The sequence below is a fragment of the Haplochromis burtoni genome, unplaced genomic scaffold (genome assembly GCF_018398535.1).
Source record: "Haplochromis burtoni strain Fernald_Lab_line unplaced genomic scaffold, NCSU_Asbu1 Contig_374, whole genome shotgun sequence".
Taxonomy (NCBI): domain Eukaryota; kingdom Metazoa; phylum Chordata; class Actinopteri; order Cichliformes; family Cichlidae; genus Haplochromis; species Haplochromis burtoni.
Genome location: NW_024582735.1, coordinates 314,955 through 341,481, shown reverse-complemented (window position 1 = coordinate 341,481; position 26,527 = coordinate 314,955). Strand labels below are relative to the sequence as shown.

The 26,527-nt window shown below is 41.5% G+C and overlaps 3 protein-coding genes across 9 annotated transcripts in view; all 3 read right to left on the bottom strand.

The window, feature by feature from the left end:
* The window catches only part of rtel1 (regulator of telomere elongation helicase 1), a 42,655-nt gene extending 37,645 nt beyond the window's left edge, over nt 1-5,010 (bottom strand). The window contains exons 1-2 of one of the 3 annotated variants that reach the window (XM_042229012.1): nt 4,632-5,010; nt 687-882 (exon numbers count right to left, since the gene is read on the bottom strand). In XM_042229012.1, the coding sequence (XP_042084946.1) occupies nt 687-882; nt 4,632-4,733 (298 nt within the window). In that variant the 5' untranslated portion in view covers nt 4,734-5,010. The remainder of the gene's footprint in view (nt 1-686; nt 883-4,631) is intronic. The other 2 variants (XM_042229011.1, XM_042229013.1) reach the window with 2 other exon arrangements.
* Nucleotides 5,011-7,928: 2,918 nt separating this feature from the next.
* Nucleotides 7,929-14,122, bottom strand: ndufb11 (NADH:ubiquinone oxidoreductase subunit B11). The gene is made up of 3 exons (XM_005943465.3): nt 13,888-14,122; nt 12,833-12,963; nt 7,929-8,120 (listed from the first exon to the last, which is right to left on the bottom strand). The coding sequence occupies exons 1-3, from the start codon at nt 14,059-14,061 to the stop codon at nt 7,991-7,993; spliced, it is 435 nt and encodes a 144-aa protein (XP_005943527.1). The 5' UTR covers nt 14,062-14,122; the 3' UTR covers nt 7,929-7,990.
* A 619-nt stretch (nt 14,123-14,741) lies between these two features.
* tbc1d25 (TBC1 domain family, member 25) lies at nt 14,742-26,123 on the bottom strand. Of its 5 annotated transcripts, XM_042229008.1 has the most exons (9): nt 25,915-26,123; nt 23,477-24,159; nt 23,212-23,336; nt 22,650-22,759; nt 22,403-22,557; nt 21,998-22,125; nt 21,722-21,910; nt 21,130-21,405; nt 14,742-20,365 (listed from the first exon to the last, which is right to left on the bottom strand). In XM_042229008.1, the coding sequence occupies exons 3-9, from the start codon at nt 23,308-23,310 to the stop codon at nt 18,665-18,667; spliced, it is 2,658 nt and encodes an 885-aa protein (XP_042084942.1). In that variant the 5' UTR covers nt 23,311-23,336; nt 23,477-24,159; nt 25,915-26,123; the 3' UTR covers nt 14,742-18,664. The 5 variants fall into 5 exon arrangements, with proteins under 5 accessions (XP_042084942.1, XP_042084943.1, XP_014195949.1 ...); XM_042229009.1 differs by lacking the exon at nt 23,477-24,159; XM_014340463.2 differs by lacking the exon at nt 25,915-26,123 and having other exon boundaries at nt 23,477-24,306.
* Between the last annotated feature and the right edge of the window lie 404 nt (nt 26,124-26,527).

The following is a 26,527-nucleotide window of genomic DNA, read 5'->3' as shown; positions in this document are numbered from 1 at the left end:
ATCGCCCTGCTCTAATACAGACTTTGCTCCACCATGCAATCCCATGTTAAAGACATCTGGTTATGAAAATTTAAGCCATTCCCAATGATCCCAAACATACTGCCAATGCTTTAAAAGCATACTTGAATAGAAGAAAGTCACAATGGAAGACCATCAGTCATGGTTGACCTCCCAAGATCTCACCATAACTCAAAAGTGTGGGATCATATTGACAGGGAATGGAACACAAAGTAGCCGACAACCAAAGAACAGCTTTGGAACATGCACTGAAAGTCAAAAGGAACTATTCCTGAAGAAATCACAAAGAGGGAGTTTAGACGATGTTGAAGAATAATGGTCATCATACCAAATATTGACTTCCACCTTGTTAGACTTGTACAAATGCTGATTTTGCCTTATGTACAATATTTCTGTGTATGTTTGGACACATATACATGTTTCAGTAAATTGTTAAATCCTATTTTCCTAACAAAATATAAAGTGGTTTGAACACTCAAATAGAGTAGAAAAGCACTACATAGGAAACAGTCCATTTACCAAAATATAAAGAAATCAGTGCCAGCTCATTTTGTTTTGCACAGTAATGTAGCACACAGCATGTCTGTATGTGTGCATATGCATCTGTTATTCTTTTCTGCCCGGTAAAATTAGAAATGACTCGTGATGTGCAGATGATACAAACATACTTGGTTTGTCACCATCAGTGGCAGCTGTCCCCCAGGAAGACAGAGGTGTGTTTGGAAACATCTCCTTGCCCAGCCTCTCTGCTATCTTCCGAGCAGAGATGGTGTCCTTGAAGTTCTCCCTCCAGGCCAGGGTGGCGCACAGTAGGCACAAAGTCTTACCTGTGCCTGTGGGGCTCTCCAGAACACCATTGACTTTCTGAAATAACCAGACAGATAAAGCTAAACAGAAAAACCGCACATTGTGATGGTGACAATATTGCAGTATTAGAGACTTCCAGGTATTAGACTATGCTTCTATGAGCAAACACTTGGCAGTGTGGAGGAAGATCTCCCTTTTAATAGGAAGAAATCTCTAGCAGAACCAGGTTCAGTTATCAGGGCAGTTATCTGCACAGATCAGCTGAACGGTAAGACATACACCTCGCCATGGCACAAAGCAAACTATCAGAGCAAGTAGACAACCAGAATGTTCAGTGCAAAGATGGGACATCCCCCAGCAGCCTAATCTAAGGATGGTTCAGGGTCACCTGATCCAGTTCAAAGAGGATTGTTTGAAGCCCAATGTTAAAAGCAGGGAAGGCGTCTGGCTCCAGAACCCAAACTTAGAGGTAGTTCAATAATAGAAGAGCCTGGTAAATTTAGACTAAGAAGCACAAGTAAGCTTTCACTGTCAGAGCAAAATGCCCTGCTTGGGTAATATGTTATCATTCAAAAACATTCAAGATTGATTTTAAAATCAGTTCTCAACTTAACATGGGGGCTATTTCAGCTGTTTGTCAGCAGTCAAGAGCCAGAGTACACCCCAGACAGGTCACCAGAGTGCTATTTATTTTATTTATTTATTTATTCTTACATAGAAACTATACAGAAATTGTAAGGACAGACCCATGACATGAAGCCTCCTTTGTCATGTCTTTTTCCCCATCAAGTATTAAAACAGATCTGGACCATAAGCAAGTCAGTTTATCACCAATCTCTTTTACTATGGAGGCATGCTGAAAATCAGTGTCTGGTTTACGTGAAACAACACACTGAAACACATTATTGTGTGTGCTGCCTTTTGGTGCCACTGTTAAAAAGTCAGGTTCCTTTTTTGTCAGGGCTAGGTCACCCTCATACCTTTCTGATCTTTTAAACTGGTACATTCCTGCAAGATCACTGAAGTCTGCGGATCAATTGCTCCTGGCTGTCCCGAGGTCCAGATTAAAGCAAAGAGGAGATCGGGCCTTTGCTGTGACTGCTCCTAAACTGTGGAACGAACTGCCCCTTCACATCAGGACCTCCCCAACATTGGACACTTTTAAAACCCGTCTGAAAACACACTTTTATTCCTTGGCTTTTAAATCAGAATGAGTTTGTATTACTTTTATTTATCTTCTTTCTCACTCAAATCTTCTAATTTCATGATTCTCTTTCTTAACTCTTATCATATCTCCCTATGCTTTTATTTCTTTTAATTATCTTAATTGTACAACACCTTGGTCAACAGTTGTTGTTTTAAATGTGCTATATAAATAAATTTGACTTTTGACTTTAGGTCACGTGATCCTGAATCACGTGATTCTATTAATAACTTAGTTATGCTTCAATAGACTTAGGCTGCTGGAAGTTTCCCATAATGCACTGTGTTTCAGCATCTCTCACCCCTTTTGACTCACTGTGATGAGTGGTGTTAGGCACTCTGCTGTTAATTATGAATCATTATTAACCTCCGTCTCTCTTCCACAGCATGTCTTTATCCCGTCTTCCTTCTCTCACCCCAACCGGTCGCAGCAGATGGCCCCGCCCCTCCCTGAGCCTGGTTCTGCCGGAGGTTTCTTCCTGTTAAAAGGGAGTTTTTCCTTCCCACTGTCGCCAAAGTGCTTGCTGATAGGGGGTCATATGATTGTTGGGTTTTCTCTGTTGTATTACTGTAGGGTCTACCTTACGATATAAAGCACCTTGAGGTGACTGTTGTTGTGATTTAGTGCTGTATAAATAAAACTGAACTTGAATTAAAAACCAATATGATTGTACACTCATTTCTTCAACCAGCTGTAACTGTAGCAACACAATGGAAGAGGTTACAAAAATCCAGTGGTGCACATCACTGCAACACCAGCATTACATAGGAACGTATTCGATAAATCACACTTCATCCAGTATAGCACAGCGACATACTGCCAACATAATTTACCCCCATTTCACCAACGCTTTTTAACTCTCCGGGCAATCCATCCTGGTGATTTAGTGTGTCTTGAAAATAGAGTGTGGATTTTGAATGAAGCTAACAGTTTGAAAATAGAAGACACAGAAGATGAACAGTCATCTACATAAAATAATACAGAGAGTTTACTAACATTAGCTAATGGTAAATGGCCTGCATTTGTATAGCGCTTTTCTAGTCCCTAAGGACCCCAAAGCGCTTCAAACTACATTCAGTCATCCACCCATTAACACACTGGTGCTGGCAAGCTACATTGTAGCCGCAGCCACCCTGGGGCGCACTGACAGAGGCGAGGCTGCCGGACACTGGCGCCACCGGGCCCTCTGACCACCACCAGTAGGCAACGGGTGAAGTGTCTTGCCCAAGGACACAATGACCGAGACTGTCCGAGCCGGGGCTCGAACCGGCAACCTTCCAATTACAAGGTGAACTCCCAACTCTTGAGCCACGATCGCCTAATGATTATGTCCTGTTGTGGATGGCGCCCTGTTAGAAAACTGTGCTTAGCTGCTATGTTGGGCAGATAACACATTTCATGCCAGCGTTCCTCAAACATAAAAGTCAAAGTATATTAAAATAAATTATTTTCCAGCATTTTGTTTTTTACCACAGGGTAACTCCATTAACACATTCACCTGGAGGAAACCTCTTTAGCTGAATGTTGTGGATTCTGATTACAATCAGTTCCTCTAATGGTTGCAATCTTAGGGGTAAAATTCATATCAAAACACACACACCTGAAGATGATGAATAATCTTCTACAAGAAGAAGATGTAAAGTCTTGCTTACTCTGGACCTGCTGAAATGTCTTTTCTTGGATAAAGCTGTTTAAAATGCATTCATTTTGTGTATTTGTACAGTCCTGAAAGATATCTGTGCATTCAGCTGCACTCGATTACTTTATTTTTAAATCTGCTGCATCAGAATCCTCTTCAGTCACAGTCTTGCTGTGCATGAATGTATATGTTGAAAATAAATCAAGATGCAAAACCATTACTTTCACCTTTATTAAGGATATGTTGTCTTTCTGTCATCTTCAGTGTGTTTTGAGGTTTCAAAAAGAGGTCATACATGTGCCTGGATCACTTTTCATTCCTAAGCAGATGTTTGCAGTAGCCTACACTGAATTTTAGAAAGGAACTAAGTATCCACGTGCTTTTCTTTTTTGCTTAATTCATAATGTTATGTATGAGCCGAGGTATATTGTGTGTTATAAAAGCTATCGCCAGTAGTAGGCACCACGCCATGTTATGTGTGTGTGTAACTTCTTCAGGTATAGGATAATAAAGAGAAGAAGACGGAATGTAAACAGCTAACGTGTGTATCTGTCTGGCTCTGTTCTATCATTAAAGAATATAGGAATGCTTGCTGTATTTTAATGCACACATTACACCACGACCTGGGTGAGAAGATCAGCCTGTATGAGTATGGCACAGAGAGCAGGAGGAAGTCGCTAAAGCAATACGTAGATGCGACTGCCACCTGAAACGCAGGCAAAGCAGCACTAAACGACCTGTTCCCAAAGAGGAAACGGCGCCTATCCCGACAGACACAGCAGATATATGTCGGCAATACGCCGTTGTGCTTTCTGGGAAGCGGCGTTTTGCGCGAGCAGATGCGAGATCACTTCTGTCATGCGGCAAACGGTGAGCATGGTGGCCGCATAGCTGTGGCTACTCAGTACTGCCCTTTGCAGCTCGTTTCCATTAACAGACATACACATGTCAGTCGATTCTTACCTTCTGAAGACATTCGATCACTTTGTTCATGTATGCCTTCTGACATTCGTAGGGAGAAAAAGGGAAATTTACAGCCACTCCGCTAAGAGTCAGTGAAGGCATTCTGTCATCTGGCGTCAGTCGGCAGCAGCAAGAGTAGTTGTTCTTGTTTAGAGAGGTACTTCTTCTAGCGCTGTAGTCCCTTCTACTGTTTGACCCGTTAAAATGGCTGAACTGTGGTATAATGTACTTTTAACACTGGCTCGTTTAGACTCAGTAGAAAGGAATTCCCAACTCTTGTTGTTTCGCGCCAGCTTTGTTAACTTGCCCATGCGCACTGTGACGCTGACGACTGGTGCGTTCAAAGGGTCACGGAATCCTGAACACTCCAACAACAACCTTTAATTTTCTAAACCACTTTTCTCGCCTTCAATGGAAAAAGTGAGCAGGTCAGGGGAAAATGGGTAGGATAACTCATAAGGAGAAAAGCAGTGCACTGAGAATCGCAACGACTTTTTACAGTCTCCAAAGTATTGATGTCTGCCACGCTAAAACTACAACGTGCAGAAGATGGACTACAAAACGCGCGTCGATGCCGGTGTTGTACCTAAAAGTGCCGCAAAGGAAATGAGCGAGGCTTTGAAATAATCTGAAACTCATCTCCACAGTGACATCTACTGACCAATTTGGCTATCACTACATCTTTCTGTGAAACAATGATGCAGACATGCCCTGCACAATTTCAAGCAAAGCTACTTATTATATAAGACTGTCAGTAATTGTGATCAGCAGATGTTTTCATACAAACAAGGGGAAAAAAATAATGAGACTGTTAAAGACAGATCTGTGACTATAGTGATCGATGTGCTTCAGCAAATTTCTCCATCTGTTAATATTCCTGCTGCTCACAATAAATCAATTTATATAGTAAAACAAACAGAGAAAAGTCTGCGGTGTTCACTGTAACGACCACACTGATTTACAGCTGTTTTTGGGCTCAGACGGCTTCGTCTGTGCTCACAGCCCTGAAACTTTGAATGTGTTTGTTTGACTTTTAGGTTTTCTGGAAGTTCATGTCATCAGGTTGGTTTTACACACTGTCAAGCAAAGTGAGAAGCTGGCATAGCGTTAGCTTTGATTTTAATTAACTTAAAAATATACATTTAAATGAAAAGACTACATGTGTTTTCCTTCTTTATAAAAAAAAGTTAACATTTTCATGGGATAATTCTGACCAATCGTAACAGTCCATTTCACGCACATCTTCATCCTCTGCTGAGCAGCCTCTGAACTGCAGAAACTTTCCTGAACTTTATCTTGTGACACTGGCGTGATGTTTTACTGGGAGTCTGGAGTTTTGGTCATAGTGAACCTGCATAAGAAAAAGAACCCCACACATCTGTCATGAAAATTGTTAAGAAATAGATCGCCTGTAATTAATGAATGAGTTTTATTGGCGTCTCTTTTTATAGTATAAACATATTCTTTATGGCGGCGCATATGTAAGTAACGGATTGTAGTGAGGATGAAGTCACTTAATGCTGCAAATGACATTTTCTGTTGAAACCAGACAAAACTATATTTTCTCCTTAAAGCAGGTGTTCTCACACCTTCTTCATCTTTCTGCTCTTCCGGTGTCTCACCAATCTGCTGAACTCTTCATCTTCTCTCAACAATCCCCCCAAAACTTGGCCAGCATTTTTTTTTAAACTTAATTTCAGAATCCACTTTTAACTAACAGACTGATTTATTTATTTATTTAGGACAGTGCATGTTAATGAACATAAATGTAAAAAAAAAATTACATGAATGTAAACATACCAGATTATAGCCAAGGGCTAATTTCTATCTGTTGTCCTTAAGCATAAAAATAGACATAATAATTCATAAAAATTCATCATTCATTCATAATAAAAACTCCATCACCAAACTTACACATACACACCATTCTGTTCCCAAATAAAACATTAAAACTATACAACTCATACATGATCACACACTCAAATTGTCCATAACCAGTTTTTAACCTTTGCCTTAAACAAATTGAATGTCGAGCATTCTCTAATGGGTTGAGGACAACTGTTCCACAGATGGCCACCCTGGACAGAAAGGACGTTCTGCCCAAATGCTGTCCGTCTGTGGGGTATAAACAAGTCTCCTCGAATTGTAGCTCGAGTGGTCCTGTCTGAGCTTTCTTTATGCCTAATGAACTGCTTGCGTGATGAAATTCACTATGATAATTTACTAATCAAAAACAAACCATAATACCAACGGCTCCGTGATGTGTGAGTGACGGCTACATAGCTACTTTGTGTAAAGGTTTACCCGTGCTGTCAAATGTATTTATACAAAACATGGATTACACACTCAGTACTTACGTTTAAACAAAACGTGGGAGTGTTGGGCTGCCACAGTGGGGGAAGTTTAGGTCCAGGTTAAAGGAGCGAGAGAATCGCTCTTCTGTAACAATGTTGACTGTTTGCTATTGCGTTGATTCACTTGTCTGTACTGAATATTGTTATGTGTTATACTATGTAGTGACTTCTGTTGCCCTCTTGGCAAAGACTTTTATACAAATCGTGTAACTCACTAGTACACCAAAGTGACTACAAAGTCATCATGGAAAGAGCTTTTCTTTCAAATCCTTAGTGTTTGGGGAAAACACACAAAGGCTTGACATTGTTAGTTCACTCTGCATGTCTGTGGAGTGAACAAAGTGTATAAGATGCAGATTATGAAAGTCTAGCTGTAAGTTCTAGTCTATTTCATGAATACAGTTTTATTTCAGGTCTTTCATTAATATTAATATAATTAACACTACTTGGTCCCAACAGTAACTATGACTTGTGTAATATGTGTAGTAGTGCGATTACTCTCATCAATGTGTTTTAGGATGAGTGGTTTGTTTGTAAAAATGTTTCAGAGTAGTTATATTCCCTCATTGTCTTTCATTTTCAGAATTATATCAGGCTAGGAGCTTTATACAAGTCATGTAACGTAGAAGTACCCAGTTATTATGGTTACATACTGATATGTGGTGTCTGAAGTTACAGTGTATTTTTTAAATAGAAGAGGCTGAGGGTTGACAGGTACGGTCAAACATATTCTATGTTTTTATTGGCTCGGATTAATATGTCTTACACCTCCTACTGTAAGATTTCTGTCACCATCTTACAATACTTACAGTACATAACAATCCCATTACAAAAAACAGAGGTGACGACTGGCTGACATCTAAATCGACATCCACGACACAAGCAGGGCTTTGAGTAAAACGCCACCGTACGTCATCACCGTCCACAAAAAATAACAACAAAATTCAACACACATATTTTATTTTTATCAGTGAAATACAATAATCAGGTATTACAGTGGACAGGTTACTGTCCTCCAGCTGTGGGAAGAATGATTTTGTTTGTGTCATAGTAGTTCTCCTCTATGAGAGGGCCACCATCGGCCTCGCGCTGCTGAATCAAATGTTCGGCCTCTCTTCTGGCCCACTGCCGCATGCTGGAACACAAAAATACACCAGATATGGACGGTGAGAAAATCAGAATGAAACCTATAATTAAACAATAATTAACTCAAGTTTAGGTGTAAACATTTCATTATTCCACTTAGACCTTCATGAATTCCAGAAAGAATATTAAATTGTGATGTTTTGTCAACAGGACAACTTTCATCCGTCCATGTTAAATCAGAGTTGATGGGTACATTTTTGGATCTTTTCTTTGCATGGTGTCTTGGATCCTCCCCCACCAACCCATCCAGCTCACCACCGGGCAGTCATCAAGTAAGAGCTCACCCTCTCTCTTTACGTGAGTGTCTAGAACACACGCCGCAGATCCAGTGATACAAAAATCAATCAATCAACCTGCGACATAAATGCACAAGTCTCCTGGACAACCTAAGAACACACTCAGATTCAGACATTGTGTTTGTTATGGACAAACTCTGACAACAACAGGAACAAGAACATTTACAAAATCTCCAGCAGAACAAAGACCGATGAGATTTGTCCAGACCGTCTGGATGTTTTAGTGATGTACCATAGACGAGGGCTGTGCCTATATCATATTGTCCACAATAATATCAGTCTATGTTTTTATGCAATATAAAAATGTCATAGTGATGTCATTACTATTGTAAAGTTTTGCATTATTGTTCTCTAGTGTAAAATAGAAACAAACCTGAGCATGTCAGAGAGTAAGAGCCATGTGCCAGCCTACGACGAGCTAATACCTAAAAAGGAAGCTGCTTCAGCTGCCTCCAACAAAGCAGCACTTTGTAAAATATGCAAGAAAACCGTTCACGCTAAAGATGGAAACAAACTTCTTTTTGAGAAAATTACAAAGGCCATCCAGTACAACCCGGCTAAGGAGGACAGCAACTGCTGATGCAAACAGTGGGGGGAAATTACTGATCTGGTTACATACATGCTACTTTTAATTTATGCTGTTTGAATGGATATAATGCAAAATCACTAATGCACTATAATGCTGCTCGCACCTTGCTTCAGTAGAGCCAGTTTAAATTACTGTGTTATTAATGACAATAACTGATTGGAAAAGGGACAATTTCCTTCATGAATTTACAATTACAAACGCTGCTGTCTGCAAGCCTCATGTTATACTTTAAATCCTCTATGTGAGGCAATTCTAAAGAGTTTCGCAAATACTTTCATTCTATTTACATTTTAAAAATATTCCAACTGTAAAATTTAAGTTTCTTAATCTCAAGTCACTGTTTAAAAAAAAATAAAGTGTTATTAACTTGATATTCCGTTAGCGTCTGCTGTGCTCCTAAGTATTGCTTATTAATATATTGATAAGCGTTGGTCTTCCTTGGTCTCCTGTGTTCTGGGGGCCTCTGGATGTCTGGAGCCTGGATCTCCTCCATACCTGCTTCATGCCCTGGAGGACGGGGCTGTGGCCCCCCCCACACCCTCTAGCAGTCATTACATGAAGGAACCTTTTGAATACAAGCTAGCTCATGCTCACAGGTGTACACACGGGTGCTCACACACAAACTACGAGACAAGAACACAGATGATCTAAGCAGTTGTATTTTTAACCCAAAAAAATAAATAAAAAAAAATACACGAGAACAAAATACTGAGTGTATGCAGGAGGGTGTGAAAAATAACATTTTCACAAAAAGGATGTAGAAAGTGTTTTCACTCACGCTATTCCTCTGCTGCTTTGTATTACACAAACACGACAAAGATGATGTGAACTGTTAAAAACAGACGAGCCTCGAGTACGGACGCGCTCAAAGGGGCCAGAATGGAATCAGAAAGATTTCGAAGTCCTTTCATGTAACGTGTCAGTGGCAGCTACGCCTCTAACCACAGTCCTAAGAACACAGCTGATCAGGGAGGGGATTCAAAAACAAAAATAAAATCGGCCCTTCGTGATCGCTCAAACAATTACATTTAATGACAGGAAGTTCATTCAACTGGATGTAGTGTTTTCAGGGGGAGATAAACAGAATCAACATTGTGGGGATTTCTTTACCTGGATGATTAACTATGAATCAAGACATCATGCAAACATACGTTTATTTCATTTTGTTTGATTACTGAAAGTTTTCCTTTTTATTCGGGCTGGTACAGTTACTGCTTGGTTAGGACATCTTAGTTTCCTCAGCAGGGCAGCATGTGGGAATTAATTGCTACACTTTAGATACTGAGGGTGGCTCATGTTCAAAGCAGCCACTCATTTTGCCTGAATTGTCGATTTTCTTACATGAATTCCACCTTCATCTTCCTCACTCTCTTATAGGGACTGCATCCCTCCTGCACTTCTTCAAGGCTGATGCTAGCAACAGCCTCCTGTGAAACCCACCACAGTGGCTTGTGCATTGTTCACATTTACACACCACTTCAGAAATTTACCCACATTTGGCCAGCGGCAGGTGCCAATTTCCACCCTGGTGAGAAAATGTAAGTGGCTGGCTTAACCACAGCTCAGAAACGACGGCTCACTTTGCAGCATTCATAGTGTTCTTAATCCCAAGGTACTCTGATGAGGCCAAAATGGGGACAATTTCAAGAACTGGTGACTAGTTTGTAGAGCTGGGCCATACCGTTCACGGTAATACTGGTATAATGTCGGGCAACGATAAGAAAATGACATAGATAAATATTTTTGGTCATATCGCCCTGCTCTACTAGTTTGGAGCGTCCTTTGACCATGACGCTTTACCAAAAATAAAAAAATAAAAACATGAAAAAAAGCCAAAACAAAACACACATTTCTCAGGATAATAACTAAAAGAATGTTGTTTAAAGTGTTTGCAGATCTGAGCAGACACCAGTGGACTTTCCAAGTAGGAACTGGTACAAACTGGTAAAGAATTGCACACCACTATACTGAAATATAATCACACTTAATATATCAGTAACATACAAGTGCATACAAATGAACTTGGATATAAGTCTTGGTGGTGCCGACAATTATTGATCATACCTTTACATTGAAAGGACACCTCGCTGCCTTTAGTCTTTTTCTTGGCCATTACTGGGTCAATGGTTCGATGGGCCACAATCAAATCAGGTGTTAAGCTGATTTTATTTTACTCTAGTAAAACTGAATTATATCCCAAGTTCAACCTATGCTGAGAGGTCAGGGTCAGCAGGGGTTTTGAAATTGTGTGCTGGGAGCCCGCCGTTGTTGGTGGTATGGTGACAGAGAATCCGTGTACACACATAACGCACACACGCGTGGTTTTAGAACACCCACATTTATCCAGTTATTTATTGCAATTCAAGTCCAATAAATAGCTTGAAATGGTACAAAGCGGTGAAATGCCAGAGGTTAAAAAAAAGGGGAAAAAATGGTAAGGTTACCTAAAACTGAAATATCATGTACATTTCAGAATTATACAAAAACGGATTAAAAATTTAATCTGTTCTGCAACAATGGAGCTTGATCAAGCCTTGAAAGCTGGTGCTACTAATTTCTACAGCTGTTCCGACTTTTCTGGATTACTTCTCCCTCTGTCTGCATTAAAGAAGTGTTGCAACACACTGTGGTACCATATGCTTGTCAGCATCAGTTGAACAGTGTTGTACTGCAGAAAGCAGTGTGATGGTACACAAATGGTGAGAAAAAGGTGATTAACAATGGAAGAGAGACAGACCATCATAACACTTATAAATGTCGGTCTGCCCTACAGAGAAACTGCAAAGAAAGTCAAGGTGTCAGTGAGTTTAGTTTCCTTCAACATCCAAAGGCTCAGAAACAAACTGACAGGAAGAGGTCTGCAGACCCAAAGACACGACTCAATCAGAGGCCAAGTTAACAGCTGTGTGATAGGCGGCTCACAGGACAACAGCTTCAAGCAGCTTAATAGTGGTCGTAGTAAGAAAGTCTCAGTTTCAGCTGTGAAGAGAAGACTTTGAGCTGCAGGTTTGACAGGACGAGTTGCAGCAAGAAAGCCAGACGTCAGAATAAGACAAAGAGGCTTGGCTGGGACATGAAACACCACCATTGGACTACTGAAGACTGGAAGAAGGTATTATGGACTGATGGATCAACATTTGAAATCTTGAGATCATCACACAGGATCTTTGCTGTGGAGTAGGTAATGGATGGTTCCACAGTGTGTGGCATCGTCTGTCAAACATGGAGGAGGAAGTGTGATGGTCTGGGGCTGTTTGCTGGATCCAGGGTCGGTGACTTGTACAGCATGAGAGGCTCCCTGAACCAAAACAGCTACAACAGCATTCTGCAGTGCAATACATCCTACAGCAAGATAATGACCCAAAACATAAGTCCAAGCTGTGCCAGAACTATGTTGGGGAAAAAGGAAGATGGGAATATGGGAAGAACTTTCTGGAGAATATTTGATTTCCATTGTAGAAAGAATGCAGCCGATGTGTTCAGCTGTTATATCAGGTGCTACTTTGATGAGTAAAGGTTTAGAATTTTGGTCTATAAACTGATTCCATGACTTGTTTTTTTTTAAAACTCCAATTACTTATTTGTAGCATGCTTTCATTTCAGAGTGCAATGAGACATTAAACTGCATAATTTTAAATTTTAAAAAAAAGTTGTGGTGTTCTGAAACTTTTGACGAGTAGTGTATATAATCCTATTTTAACTTAGGACAAGACATCTGACATTTTCACTCTATCCTTTGACAAAGAACCATAGCTAAGTCCTAAGCCTAGCCACCGTATAAATGAGCTGATATGAAAAGATAAATTGAGAACTCACCCATGGTCGGGTAAATAGTGGATAAAAGTTCCTCCAATGACGAGAGCAACTGAAATGCCGAAGAAGAAGCCCACTTTCATATTCCACTCATCCTCCACTGGATCGCTGGAGAAGCCATGGTATTCCGGATTCTGAAAAAACCCACAAAAGGGGACCAGTTTAAGTATCCAACATGTTTTCAGTCAGTACTGGAAGGATGATACTGGCCTGTCTACACTTTCTGATATGATTTGTATGTTAACAGAACAACTAAAGTTCTTTGTTTTATTCAGGAGAATCTGACTTAAAACCGCCTTATCTGACTACATCTAGACAAGCCAGAGGAAAGTTGAACCTGAGGAATAAACTGAAGAATTTGCAAACGCTTAAATGTCCCACAGACATTTTCCTGCATTATCAGGTGACCTCTTCTGACAGGGAATAGCTTAAAGCAGCTTTTAAAATCAGTCTAATATTATGGACAGTTTTTGATATTTACACATTTGTGAAATATTAATTGTTTTTCTGATAGGCATATTCGTGTTTTATTTTAAATTAATAGCGGCCTTGTAAGATTCAATGGTTCTCACACAAAATACACTGCTTAGAAAAACCAAACAAACAGAAACAAAACGAACACCTGATCGGATCTCACGAGCAGACAAATCATTTCAGAGAACCGACTGAGCCAGAGCAGGCTAGCTGTATGTCTGCGGTAAAAATAGTATTTTTTTAATCAATGAATTTTTATTTTTAATCATTGCGATACTATTGTATATTCAGAACTGGTGCGCAATTTAAACTCTCAGCGCACTTGTTGCAAAATAAACCGATCTGACCAATCAGATCGGTTTATTTGGATCTGAAGAACCGCAAAAATCGAGCCTGGTTGGGAAAAAATAAATGCCGTAAATTCGTCCAGTGAAAATACGCGGTCGGCGTGAACGGCTGCATTAATGGGGGTGTGCGAGAATAATTTAAACGCACAGAATTGAACGCGTCCGGTGTGTAAAGCCCTTTACTGTGTAAAAATAACATTAGCATGCTGTCCTCAAATCTGATCGAGCAGAACTCACCTTGACATACGGGCTGACCTCACCGTGACCAGAATGCTGGACCTCGGGGTGGAGCTCCGTCACCGCGGTCGAGCCTGTAGCACTGTTCGCTTTAGACTGGGAGACCAACCGGGCTGGTGGATTATAAAGTAACCGGGGCAAAGTCAGCCCAAACCGCGAAATTCGGGTCAACATTTTGCCACTTGTGAAGGATACTGTTAGCCCGGAACCGGAAACTACAGTTTCAACTCTTCTTCTTTTTTTGTTTACGGTTACCAAAAACCGAAACGCTGCATTACCGCCACCAACTGTGATGGAGTGTGGACCGAAATGACACTCGGAAAAAAATGTCAGGCAGCATTTACGTGTGTATACACAGTTCCACACATCACTAACCACCTAGCATATCTGCAAGATCATTAATCTGCTTTAACTATTTTGTTTGCTAAGATTAAAAGAGCGCTAACACAAACTGGCTGTTCCATATCATACCCCTACTGTTACCTTCACGCTCCACAGCTCTCCCTGTTCTCCTCTCAGCTCTTGGTTCTTCTCCAGCTTCTCGTGTTCCTTCTTCCTGACGCTGCTGACATTCAGTACAGCTACATCTGTCACTACAGCCTCGTCCTCTGCTTGTTTTGTTTTTTTAAAATGTTCTTTGATAAATCCCAAGATTAAAACATTTCTTCAGCTTTGATTTTGTCATGTTTTCAACAGTTTTGCATTCATGTTGCTGGACGCAGATCATCTATTTTTCAGTAAAATGCTGACTGTGTGACACTGAAAGGGGAAGAGAGTTGAAATGTAAAAATAATCATAAATGATGAAAAATAAAGGATGCAAATAACAGACAGTAGCTGCAATGACCATTTTTTTATTGTTTTAAAATTCCATTTTACTTGAGCAGTTTGTAAGTTATAACTTTAATCTTCTCAGCAGTTTGCTGATGGACCGACAAAAACAATTACGAGTAGCCTAAAGACCAGATGTATTACATTTTTATCAGTCTGTGAGTGCCGACAGGCTACCTTTGAACTATCCGTGTTCAAGCATAAAATAAGTATTAAAGGTTTATGATCCTGCAAATCTGTCATTGTCATAGGGTCCATGTACATGTTTTCAACCACTGCAAATGTGCTCCTGTGTAGTCCTCCACTTGATTTCACTTCAACTCCTTTGTAAGTTACAACTTTGCTCATGTCTACAATTGGCAACAACACCAGGAAGTGAAGCCCACAGACGCGGTGGGCTGATTATTTTGCACACTCCCTCCACTGACAACACTCTCTGCAGGTAGACAGCCAATCGTGATAGCCGACAAGCTACCCCTGCTCAAACATAACATGAGCAATATAAATGATGCTGTTGCCAAAATAATTCACACACCCATCCAAATCATTGAATTCAGGTTTTCCAATCACTTCATTGACCACAGGTGTATAAAAGCAAGGACCTAAGTCTGCAGACTGCTCCTTGTGACAGAGCAGGTTGCTCTCTGGAGCGCACAGTGGTACCCTGTTACACGGGATGCCACCTGTGTAACAATTCCAGATGTTAAATTTCCTCATTAAAAATTCCTTAGTCAACTGATACAGGTAATATAACAGTGAAGCAACTGGGAATGACAGCAACACGGAGCTTTTCTGTAGAGTAAATGGATACACACCTGCAAACTTCGCCTGGCCTTCAGATTAGCTCAGCACATACAGAGCTTTATGGAATGGATTTCCATGGCTGAGCAGCTGCATCCAAACCTTAATGCAAACTGTCAGATGCACCTTTGTTCCAGTCAAAGGAACTCTTAATGCGTCAGTATACCAAGGCATTTTGGACAATTTCATGCTCTCACCTTTGTAGGAACAGTTTGGAGATGGCCCCTCCTGTGCCAACATGACTGTGCATCAATGTACAAATCAAAGTCAAAGACACATATGAGGGAGTTTGTTCTGGCTAGTCAAGCTCTTCCACGCCAGAGTCCTGGCCTCAACTCGACAGAACACCTTTGGGATGAATAGGCCAGGCTTTCGGAAGAATGGTCAGAATTGACATAATTACACTCTTAAACGTTGTAGAAAGCCTTCCGAGAAGAGCTGAAGCTGTTACAGCTGCAACGGATGTGCTGACATCGAATTCAACCCTACTGTGTCTACAACTCAACTTTGTCATCAGATGGTGGGTGTGAAGCAGAATTTATAATCAGGCGTGAACCTCATGTGTGCATCAGTTAGACTAACTTCTTAAAATGCTTAATTGCTTTAAATGAATTAACAAAGAAGTACTAGATCCACCCAAGTAAAATTAAAATTGAGGCAGTTTTGAGAACAGGATTGTATTTCAAATTCTACACTTGGGACTTTTGTAGCCTTCATGAATCAGTTCAAAACAATCATCCTCCATGCAATCAGCTGCACTGAATATTTATTTGTGTCCAATATACAATCAGTAACATTGTGTTTTAACTTTTGTTTACATAGATAACTTGAGATAAATCTTTTTAAATAAATGTACATATTGCTAGCTCACAGTCCAGTGAGTACAGTTACTTCAGATTGGTTTATTTTGATATTAAATACTGACATACAAAAGGAGGCAAAACAGAACCCCAGAATCATAACCATACGAGTTTCTCCAACGATATCAGTCACTTCAAATTCTGTTTAAATAGAAACAGTCCTCAGAAGGTATTTCTCAAATAAGCGTTACTTTTGCATGAGTACTGTTTGCAGAATACCTATCCCTTAAAAAGTAAGAATAGGTAAGGTAAACCATGCTAAGAAGAAGAATGTTTTAAGATCTACTCCCAAAATTTGTAGTTGTGCCTTCATATCCCTAACAGATGGCACACAACTGAGCTGAGGTCTGGAACGTCGAGCATGTGGTCTAAGGATGGATTCATGTGACCGGGGCCAAAACCCATCCAGAGTAAGCATTTCTCCAGCTGCCCAGCTTATTGACAGTGTCATGGCCTAAAACATAAATATGTATTTTGCTTCCCTTCACCTATGTTGAGCTGGTAAAAAATAAGACCAGAACATCATCACCACCTTTTATAACCACAGCATGAGCATAACTGCTTTGACACAAACAATAACAGAAAATGATGAATGTAAGCTTTGTTAGAGTGGAGTTTATATCAGAGCTAGCACAATGCAAGCTTTGATTTCACAGGCACATATCTAATGTGATCAATAAATCTGTGAATCAACTCAAAAAAAACAAAACAACAAAATAGGGCCAATCGTCCTGGGCGTGTCCTGACAGCTTTCAGCTGCTTTTTGATTGATTGCTGTTAGTCGGGTTCACTCTGTGAGATCACCACAGATCTTAGTTTCCCTCCAAAAAGGACAAAAGAAGATGCGAGCTGTACATTCATAAAACACTGTCTTTGGAAAAGAGCAATGAGCAAAGTGCTAAAATTAAACATTACTCAATAAACACATTTACAGTGTGCAGTACTTACTTTACTACTCATGTAGTTTTAATTTTGTGACCCCAGCACAAGGTCTCTTAATAAAAAGGCATTTGTACAAAGTAGACTGAAACCACACTGATGTTCACAGTTTTTGTCCTGGGCTAACATGTTTTAAAGAGACGTCACAACTGTTTGTTTTAACAGCAGCTTAGCAGAGGTTGGATCAGAGACAGCGGCCCCATCTCAGTTTCAACATCAGAACCTATGCCTTCATACTGTCTGCTCCAGTATAGGGTAGGTTGTGGTTATGGTGAGCTAGTCTTACAACTTCGAGATGAATTAGAAAGAACTAGAAATTGACTGGAAAACGTCTAAAGAGCAGAGACTGGACCATACGCAGCAGCTATATGTTTGTAATAAGTAAACCAGTTCATCTGGACCATAGCTACTCTATGAGGAACTACTGGCCAATAAGTATGCAGCTATGGTCGTGTTATGTGTCAAATATTGCCAAGTATGTTTTCAATTCAATATTATTTGTATGGCACCAGTTCACAACTAGTTGCCTCAAGTGAGTGTTTTAGAGGACAACCTACTTTCAACAGGAAGCAATTTCAGGCAGAAATGAGTCCTGGATGGTGCACCATGTGCTCCCGAGCACAGTGAATGTCACTGCAAATGCCTTTCTGCATGTTTGCTTTGAAGATACAAAGAAATGAAACAACATGCCAACTAAATAGTCAGCGAGTGGCTCCTTGTTCACACACACAGTTATTTAAAATATCCAAACTAAAAGAATTTAGATTATCGGATTAAATTATTGGGGTCACAGGGTCACATCCCTATCAAACATGTTATTTTATGAGTAACAAGTCACACTTGAGGTTATTTAAAAAAAAACAAAAAAAACAATAAACAAGCAAACAAACAAAAAACAAAACAAAACATACAAATTCTGCAATTATTCAGTGGTTCGTGCACTCGGGATGAGTGAAAGCAAAGACTTGAGTTCAAGAAACCACCATCCCATTATGTTTTTAAGTAATTGAACTCCCGTGTTTTAATTAACATACTTCCATGGCTTCCTGGAGAGGAAATCAGATTGTAAACAAACATGATAAAAGTGGCAACACGGGTTAAATGCACCAAGTGTATGATTCAGACAGGCTCAGGGTCAAATATCAGATTCCCGAATTACTGAGCTTCAAGAATCAGCAACCCCAATGGAAAAAAGGCTTCTTAGGTTCTTTATCCCGACTTCCAGAGAACAAGCAAGAAAAATATTACACTGACCTTAAGGAATATATGTATTTAATTAGAGACAGAATTGAAAGAGCTGAATCCACTAAGCAGTCCGGAAAAGGAGGCCAGTGATGTACAACAGAATCAGGAACTGGTGGAAAAGGAATTTTGAGCTATCAGAGAAGGAATGGTGTTTGCCAAATTATAGGTTGAGTTTGGAGATGACAACTGTGGAGATGCTAAAGGGCTGTAAATGGGCTTAGCAGAGATGGCTGAAGAAGGGGAGTGCTGAGTAGCAGTAGCTGTTGTTGGAGAGTCTGAGCTAACCTCATCCCCTTCTTCTGAGTCCCACACCTCACTTTGCAAGTACTCTGCAAACAGGGCCTTGGCTCTTTGCAGCACTCTGCTCAGGTTGTGGCGTCGCACAAGGCGATCAAAGTGCATGGCTAGCTCATTGTAATCCAAACTGTTCTTGATGATATGGTCTCTGTGCTCCAACAGGATGGACAAGCACAGGAACAGCATGAAGGGGTTGCCTTTACCAAACTCTTGAGGAGGTGGCAAGGAACACGGCTTGATGCCAGTGGTCTCGGCTTTTAGAGAACTGGGCGTATTAGCAGCGCTGCTGGGGGATTTGTTGCCAGGTGAGAGGAGACTGTTTGAGTACAACCTGGAACCAGACAAAGATGTTCCTCTTCCAAAGGACAAAATGGGTGAAGACAGCAGGGATCTGTTTTGAGCAGTAGAAAGAGAGCTGACGGATGTCCGTGCAGTGGGGGTTGTGGGTGAACTGATGCGTGTACTGCTGGGCAACTGAGTAGAAGAAGCTGACACGTTTAGGCCAGCTCTTGGTAAGGCCTCACTTTCGTTGCTCACGTATGGTGATGTGGACTTTGGAGGAGAGTCTGGAGAAACACCAGGCCAACTCGATGGTGACACTGAAGACATGGGAGAGACAGAGGAGCCAGTTTTCCAGACGGGTTGGCTGCTTGGGAAAAGAGGTGGAGAAACATCATTATCAAAAGTTTTAAACAGTGGTGTTTGCTCTCCCGTGTCCTCCTCAGTGTCAGTTGTGGATTGGCGCCTCGGGATGCTCGTTATCGACTCTGAAACCACCGCACCCTGTTGACATGGAGGATGCTGTTCAACCTCCTCCATATCAAAGCTGTCTTCATTTCGGGCAGTATAATATTTAAACTCCCCAAAACTAGTCTGCCTCTCGAAGGGAGCACCTTTCAAATCTGTCTTTGCCATGGTTACCTGAGGGATATCACACTCGTCACCCACATTTGCTTTGTCCGAGCTCACGCTTTGCCTGTCCATTTCATCAGCGATGGCATTTATGTTCATGTCTGCTTCTTCTCTTGAAGGTCGCAGCATGTGCCGTCGACGCTGCTTCTCTTTTTGTTCCTTATCTTGAAAGTAGTCCTCAACCGTCTTGTCTTCAAAGTTGCTGAACATTGTTTCGTCGGCTTCCAGAGGTGGCCCCAGAAGCTCCACTTCAGTTTCAGGAGGATCTGGGGGCAGAGAGCTCCAAGTAACTTCCAGCATCCTTAGAGCATCATCAAACGCAAACTCTCGTTTAAGCTCCAGAAGAAGCCAACGGTAGCAGAAGAAGAGGTCGTCAGCTCCTCGGGACACTAGGTAAGAGTAGAATTCAGGATCGGAGTACTGCAGGAGGAGCTTCAGATGCTGGAACTTAACAGACATGAGCTGCCCGTCTGGCCGGAAGTTTCCTTCTAAGCGTTTCATGATGCCACAAAAGCAAATGAAGGCGTGTGCCTCGTTGTCCATTACTGCAAGTATTGGGGAGGCAATGTCACTCATGCCTTGACAGTAAGAGATCTGGAAAAACAACACAATGGCAAAACGTTACAAAAGATGACAGTTTGCACAAAGAACACATTTCTATATCACGTTATATGTCATGTCACAATCATCAAATGTATCATTTAAGACCGTGGTCTTTCTTCCTTAAAACAGCCGACATTAAAATACTTTTAAAGGAATCAAAACTGGATTGCTTTGAGCAAACCATTAGAAAAGCTAAAGTCATGCAAATCAGTCTTTTCTTAAAGAAAAATATCAGCCTTGTTATTTTGTCTTGGTTTGTTCCTTTTCTTCTCATACGTGCCGTCACTATCAGACAGTAATCTCTGTAACGGGCAGAAAATTGTGATTTTCTTTTGATGAAAAACTTCTCTGAGGCATTGTAGGAGATGGAGTTATTTAGTTAATGAACTTTAACAGTGACAAAATAGGTTTTAGATGAAAAACAGCAAAGGTAAGACAAAATTCATGCAACTATTTTTCAAACTCGAAGCGTGGTCTGGTTTCCTTTTGCTGCTGGTTCAGTGAATTTTGGTCGGAGCGTGATGAAACTTGCAGTTTTGGAATCTGCGAGATGCCGGCTTTCAATGTTACATACTTGTCTGTGACTCTGCAAACAGGGAATCCATGCTTTGTGTTTATGTCATTTGTGTTTACATGCTCTTCTATTTGTTTGTTGAGCTTTTAGCCAAGATTCTGGCGTTTCTGTGGATACAGAGGGTTAAGAGATTCAGACTGCAGGAGAAGATTTGCGTTCCAGATAATGCGCCAATACAAACCTGTGGATGAGTGATGGCAAATGTGGTGAGTAGATCTGTGAGGGCAGTCAAATGGGGACTATCCTCAGAGCCTGCATAGTATGGATGAGCTCGATCCGTCCTCAGGACGTCTTTGAGAACATTTCCACGGATAAATTCAAGGTCCTCATGACTAACCCGGGTTGTCCACTCTCTCTTTAGCTGGTCATACTCTCTCGTCTTCCTCTTCATGTAGTCCATTCTCTCCTGTCCACTAAGTCCATCTGGATAGACATTCAGGAGGTAACGCCAAACCACCTAACCCAACAGAGGACAACAGAGGAGTTAATCCTTGAGAAATGTAAGTCATAAAATACAAATTCTATAATTGCACATATATGTTCTTAATTGTCCTTCAAGTTCCATCTTTTCATCCAAAAATCGCAAATGACTGAACGTATCAGTTCGAATCTGGTTGCAAGCTGGCTGACTGTTAAAACTCTCAGCCAAGAGGGAGAGCTAGGATAGCCAGAATTAGCACAAGAATTTGTTCAGTTTAAATAATAACCAGATTATTTTGTTTAGAGCGTACAAGGTGCTCATATACAATATTAATCAAACACAGGTGCTAAACCTTCCGCAGCGACGGCTCCACACCCCCATGGTAGATTCGCAGTCTGAGTTCCTCAGGCCGGGTCAACTGTCCCTGTCCGTTAAGGTAACTGTGAAACTCAGCGTCACTTAGAGGGGGCTTGAAAGGCTTGATCTCCTCCCCATAAGACCAGCTGAAGGCCTGCTGGACCTTCGACAGGGTCCGGCCCACCTAAACAGAATAGAAACAGGTGCATAAGCAAAAACGTGGCTCAGAGAGTGTGGTTAGGTTAAACAGAGTGAGGAAAGGTAAAGGAACCTGGGACAGTAGAGACTGGGTGAAGGGAAGAGCTGCAGATGCCAAGGATCTAGTCTTCTCTGTGAGAAGCTGCTCAGAGCCAATCACGTCTTTGGGGCTTATGATGTCCCAGTCTTCCAAAACAGGGCCTGCAGTGAAATAATGACAAGCAGATTTAACAGCAACAGTGTTTTAGTCCTTCCTGTGTCACGTTTTGATGCCTGGTTTCAATCTGAAAGAGGTATTCTTTGTTGTAATCATTTCTCTTCTGCAAACAGACTTTTAAAAGTTTGGATGTGATGGGCAACAAAATGTTCTACCACAGACTGTAGTTTTGATCTTTAAAATTTATTTTATTTACATCATAAATTAGAAATCTATAACATTTTTGCTTTCAGTCTTGATTTAAGTTGCTGGTGTTCTTACTGTCCTCAGAAGGTTTTATATCCATCTTGAGCTGCAGAAATGGTCTGGCTGCACTGACAAACGCAGCATCCAAATCCCAGTCAGAGACCAGAGACATATACATTTCAGCCCCGCTGCGATCGCGAGACAGGTAACCAACGCTGAAATTTCTCTTCCTAATTCAAGAAAGATATTTAAACAATGTTAGATAAATTCTTTGGGCACTTCTCTGTTTATAAGTCTGTTTGGCCATTCTGACTATTCTTACCCATTCAAATCAAAGGCTCTGATAAGTATGTGCTGCAAAACCTCCAGCGATGTTATCTGGGGATCAACAGCAAAGGAGCGAAACTCCACAGGAAGTGCCCCATCACATTTCTGGGAAAAAATAAATAAATAAATAAAAATCATATTACAATCTCATCACTGACAAACAAGTAAACATACAAACATTCTTGGTGTGGTTAAACCATGGTAGGAGAATAAGAGATACAAACCAAGTCAATGGGATACTATACCGCCCTATAATAAAATAAAAAACAATGCATTGTTACTAGACCATAACTGTAAAATAATTATAAAACAAAATACATAATAATTCGTCTATTTGAATGTAAAGCATACAAAACACATAAAATTAATGGAATAATGCTCCACGTCATCCCCTGTTGTTGGGGGGTGGGGGGTTGCCTAGGGGGTGCTACAGTCTCTCAGGGCAAATTTGTCCTGGATGAGGGGCCAGACAAAGCACGATTAAGTCGACCCCTATGAAAAGAATAGAAATCAAGGGACTGTTTATTCTATCTGCAAAAGGGTTACTGGGGCCTCACCCTGAAACCAGGCCTGGAGAGGGAACTCAAAGGTGAGCGTCTGGGGGGGTCGGGCCTTATGCCATCTGTGCTGGCAGGCACAGCCCAAAGAAGCGTCATGGGACCACACTCATGGAATGTAACCTCTGTGGTGAATAAGAAGCCTGAGGTTAACAGATACATAAAGCTACAGTAGCCTCACTTCAATGCACAGCTTGGGGCTGGACTCTGTTCCGGTCTCAGTGACAGGTGGTAGGCAGGTATGGGTATTCTTGTATTCTCTCACCTTGCTGCCAGTATGCTGGGGTTTTTGCTGGTGGATGAGATGATTGGTTCCCTGCACCTTTGGGTCGGGGAATGGGTCCTGACTGTCATCTGTGCTTATGCACCAATGGACAGTTCAGACTAGCCAGCCTTCATGGGGTCACTGAGTGGGATGCTTTAGGGTGATCCATCTAGTGTTTCTGTCATCCTACTGGAAAACTTCAACGCTCACATGGGAAAAACAGTGTTTGCAGATGATGTGGCCTTGGTGGTTGCCTCCAGCTTGCACTAAAGCAGTTCGGAGCCAAGTGTGAAGCAGCGGGAATGAGAACAAGCACCTCCAAATCTGAGGTTGTGGTCCTCAGCTGGAAAAGGAGCACGACCAGTTGAGGTGGTTTGGGTATCTGATTAGGATGCCTCCTCGGCGCCTTCTGGGTGAGGTGTTCTGGGCACGGCCCACCAGACGGAGGCACCGAGGCAAACCCAAGACATGCTGGAGAGATTACATCAATCTCCTTACCATGTGTGGAGGGTTTCAACCCAAATCCAGCACCTTGAGATTGTACACAAAGCGAAAGGAAGGAGGCAGAGGGCAAGTGAGTGTCTGAACCACCGTCCAGGATGAGACAACAAACATCCATGAGTACATCAGGAAGTTGGCCACAACTGACTGTGTGCTTAGTGAACAGCTCAGGCAGCAGAAACCTAAGAAAGAAGTGGAGCAAGAAGAACCATCATGAAGGAAAGGCCCCTGTATGTACCACCGGCAGATAGACGAAGTGGCTGGAAATCCTACCAGTGGCTGGACAAAGCTGGAGTGACAGCACATAGACACTAATCATGGCAGCACAGGAACAAGCACTGAGCACATAGAGGCTGGGGTCTATCACACCAGACAAGACCCCAGGTGCAGGCTGTGTAAAGATGCCCCTGACACAATCCAGCACATAACAGCAGGGTGCAAGATGCTAGCAAGCAGGGCATACATGGAACGCCATAATCAAGTGGCCGGCATAGTGTACAGGAACATCTGTATGTCCTGGACGTCACGAGGTCAAAATTGGATACGCCCCCTAGGGTGGTTGAGCATGACCGAGTTAAGATTCTGTGCGACTTCCAGATACAGGCGGATAAACTGGTGATGGCTGACCAACCGGATACAGTAGTGGTGTCCAGCAGAGCGCAGTACTAGGAACAGCAAAGATACCGTGCAGGACCCTTGAGCTCCCAAGACTCTGGTAGAGGACTCGAGCTTGAAGGATGAAGGGATTTTTTTCTGGTTTTTATATCAATCAACATTATTATTTGGTTCAATATTTGAATACATTTTGTTCAAATGTGCATTCGAATATTAAACCTTTTTGATATCTGATAATGTGATAGAAATAATGTGTAGAAACTAGCTTTTTAGTTTCTACACATTCTACCCTACTTTTATTTACGCAACTATAACAGTATTATGAATTTCTTTTGTGTCACAAAAAGGCCATTAATTTAACAGTATAATTAAATGATGCAGGGTATACAGTGTACATTTCTTTCCTCTGCATGAAGTTTGTCATATTATGACCTTTAAACTTTGAAGTATTGTGCAACATACAGCAAAAAGGTTCGTAACATTATAAGCTAGTATGTCTTTGATGCAGATAACAATTGACACAACAAAAATGCTGGTGCACCTGTCCTGCCACGGCATCCCCAGCAGACTTCCCACTGGGCTCTCCAAATCACGGACAAAGAGTTTCCCTCATTCTTGATTTTTAGTTCACAAACACTTCTTCTAATGACCAGCTACTCCTGAAATTTTGGAGTTTTAGCTCTTTATGCAGTGAAGGTACAGGAGGATAAAAATAATTATCGGGCAAAATGTCGTCGGTTTGTTAAAATGATCTCATAAAGTGAGAACAATAAATGTATCATTTTCTGTTTGTAACGACAGTCATCTTTCAGTTTTGCACTAAAGTAAACATCGCTGCTTCCACGTCTCGCTGTTTGTAATGGAGGCGGAGTCAACCGGACGTGCTGCCGACGCAGGGGAAACAACACCGCCGGGGATACCTACAGGCACAATACGCACACATTTTCTGGGCAGGCAAGTGACGTCAGCTCACCTCTGTGACAGCCCGATGTTTGCATTGGATATTGTCAACGTGTTATGACCGATAACCATGTCAGGTGTACATTACAGGTTTACTCAGTGTAAACTGAGAGGGACAATGACTGATCGGCATCGAGAAGAAGCAATTCTACCGAAAACCCCCAAATAAATAGAAGAGGCCCCCTCTGTTATGGCACACTGCTAAACATCCAGTTTACGGAGTGCATATTTTCGATGTTTAACATTAACGCGGGAGCGTGTCTGTCTAAACAGCCAATTTAACCTATGCGATAATATGATTGCTCGCTGTTAGCAGTCTTTGGCAGCCTATGTGGAAGTCAAAGAAACCATCATTCTCCCACCTTGACTTTGACACGAACAACACCCCTCTCCTCCTCGCCTTCCATCGTAAAGACTCCGTTTCGGAAAAGGATGGTTCGACCGAGCTTTTTCTGCTGTTTGTTTGCTTTTCTATCCTGACATGATGGAAGTGGCTCCAGCCGAGTTCCTATGCTTGACGATATTCTGCTGATTCTTTTTCTTCTTCTTTGTATTCATTGGCTGTTGACAAACAACGAATTGGTGCATTACCGCCACCAACTGGTATGGAGTTTTCTTCTTCTTCTTTGTGTTTAACGGCGGTTTGCAACCAACGTAAAGGAGCATTACCGCCTCCTACTGTTCCGGAGTATGGGTCAGACAGTGAGTTTACAATTTGTATCAAAACAAAAACAAACAAACAAAAAACAAAAAAACCCTACACTCTTTCATAAACACCTATATCCTTCAGAAACCCCACCAGTTCCCTCACCTGTGCCCTACTACCCTCCAATACACTCTTTAGATTAAATTCCCCAATTCCCCGCTCCGTCAACCTATTCTGCAGAACTGTCCTCTCCACATCATAACCCTTGCACCGCAGTATTACATGCTCTACTGTCTCCACCTCCTCCTGGCACACTCCACAAAGCCCCG

What these genes read in the sequence shown, in the direction of transcription:
- ndufb11 (XM_005943465.3), bottom strand. Translation starts at nt 14,061, where the DNA reads ATGTTGACCCGAATTTCGCGGTTTGGGCTGACTTTGCCCCGGTTACTT. An exon ending in AGGTCAGCCCGTATGTCAAG is followed by an intron (nt 12,964 to 13,887) that starts GTGAGTTCTGCT and finishes GGGTTTTTTCAG; the next exon opens with AATCCGGAATACCATGGCTT. An exon ending in CACTATTTACCCGACCATGG is followed by an intron (nt 8,121 to 12,832) that starts GTGAGTTCTCAA and finishes TTTGTGTTCCAG; the next exon opens with CATGCGGCAGTGGGCCAGAA.
- tbc1d25 (XM_042229008.1), bottom strand. Translation starts at nt 23,310, where the DNA reads ATGACGCTTCTTTGGGCTGTGCCTGCCAGCACAGATGGCATAAGGCCC. An exon ending in AGAGCCTTTGATTTGAATGG is followed by an intron (nt 22,558 to 22,649) that starts GTAAGAATAGTC and finishes TTCTTGAATTAG; the next exon opens with GAAGAGAAATTTCAGCGTTG. An exon ending in CCCAGTCTCTACTGTCCCAG is followed by an intron (nt 21,911 to 21,997) that starts GTTCCTTTACCT and finishes TATTCTGTTTAG; the next exon opens with GTGGGCCGGACCCTGTCGAA.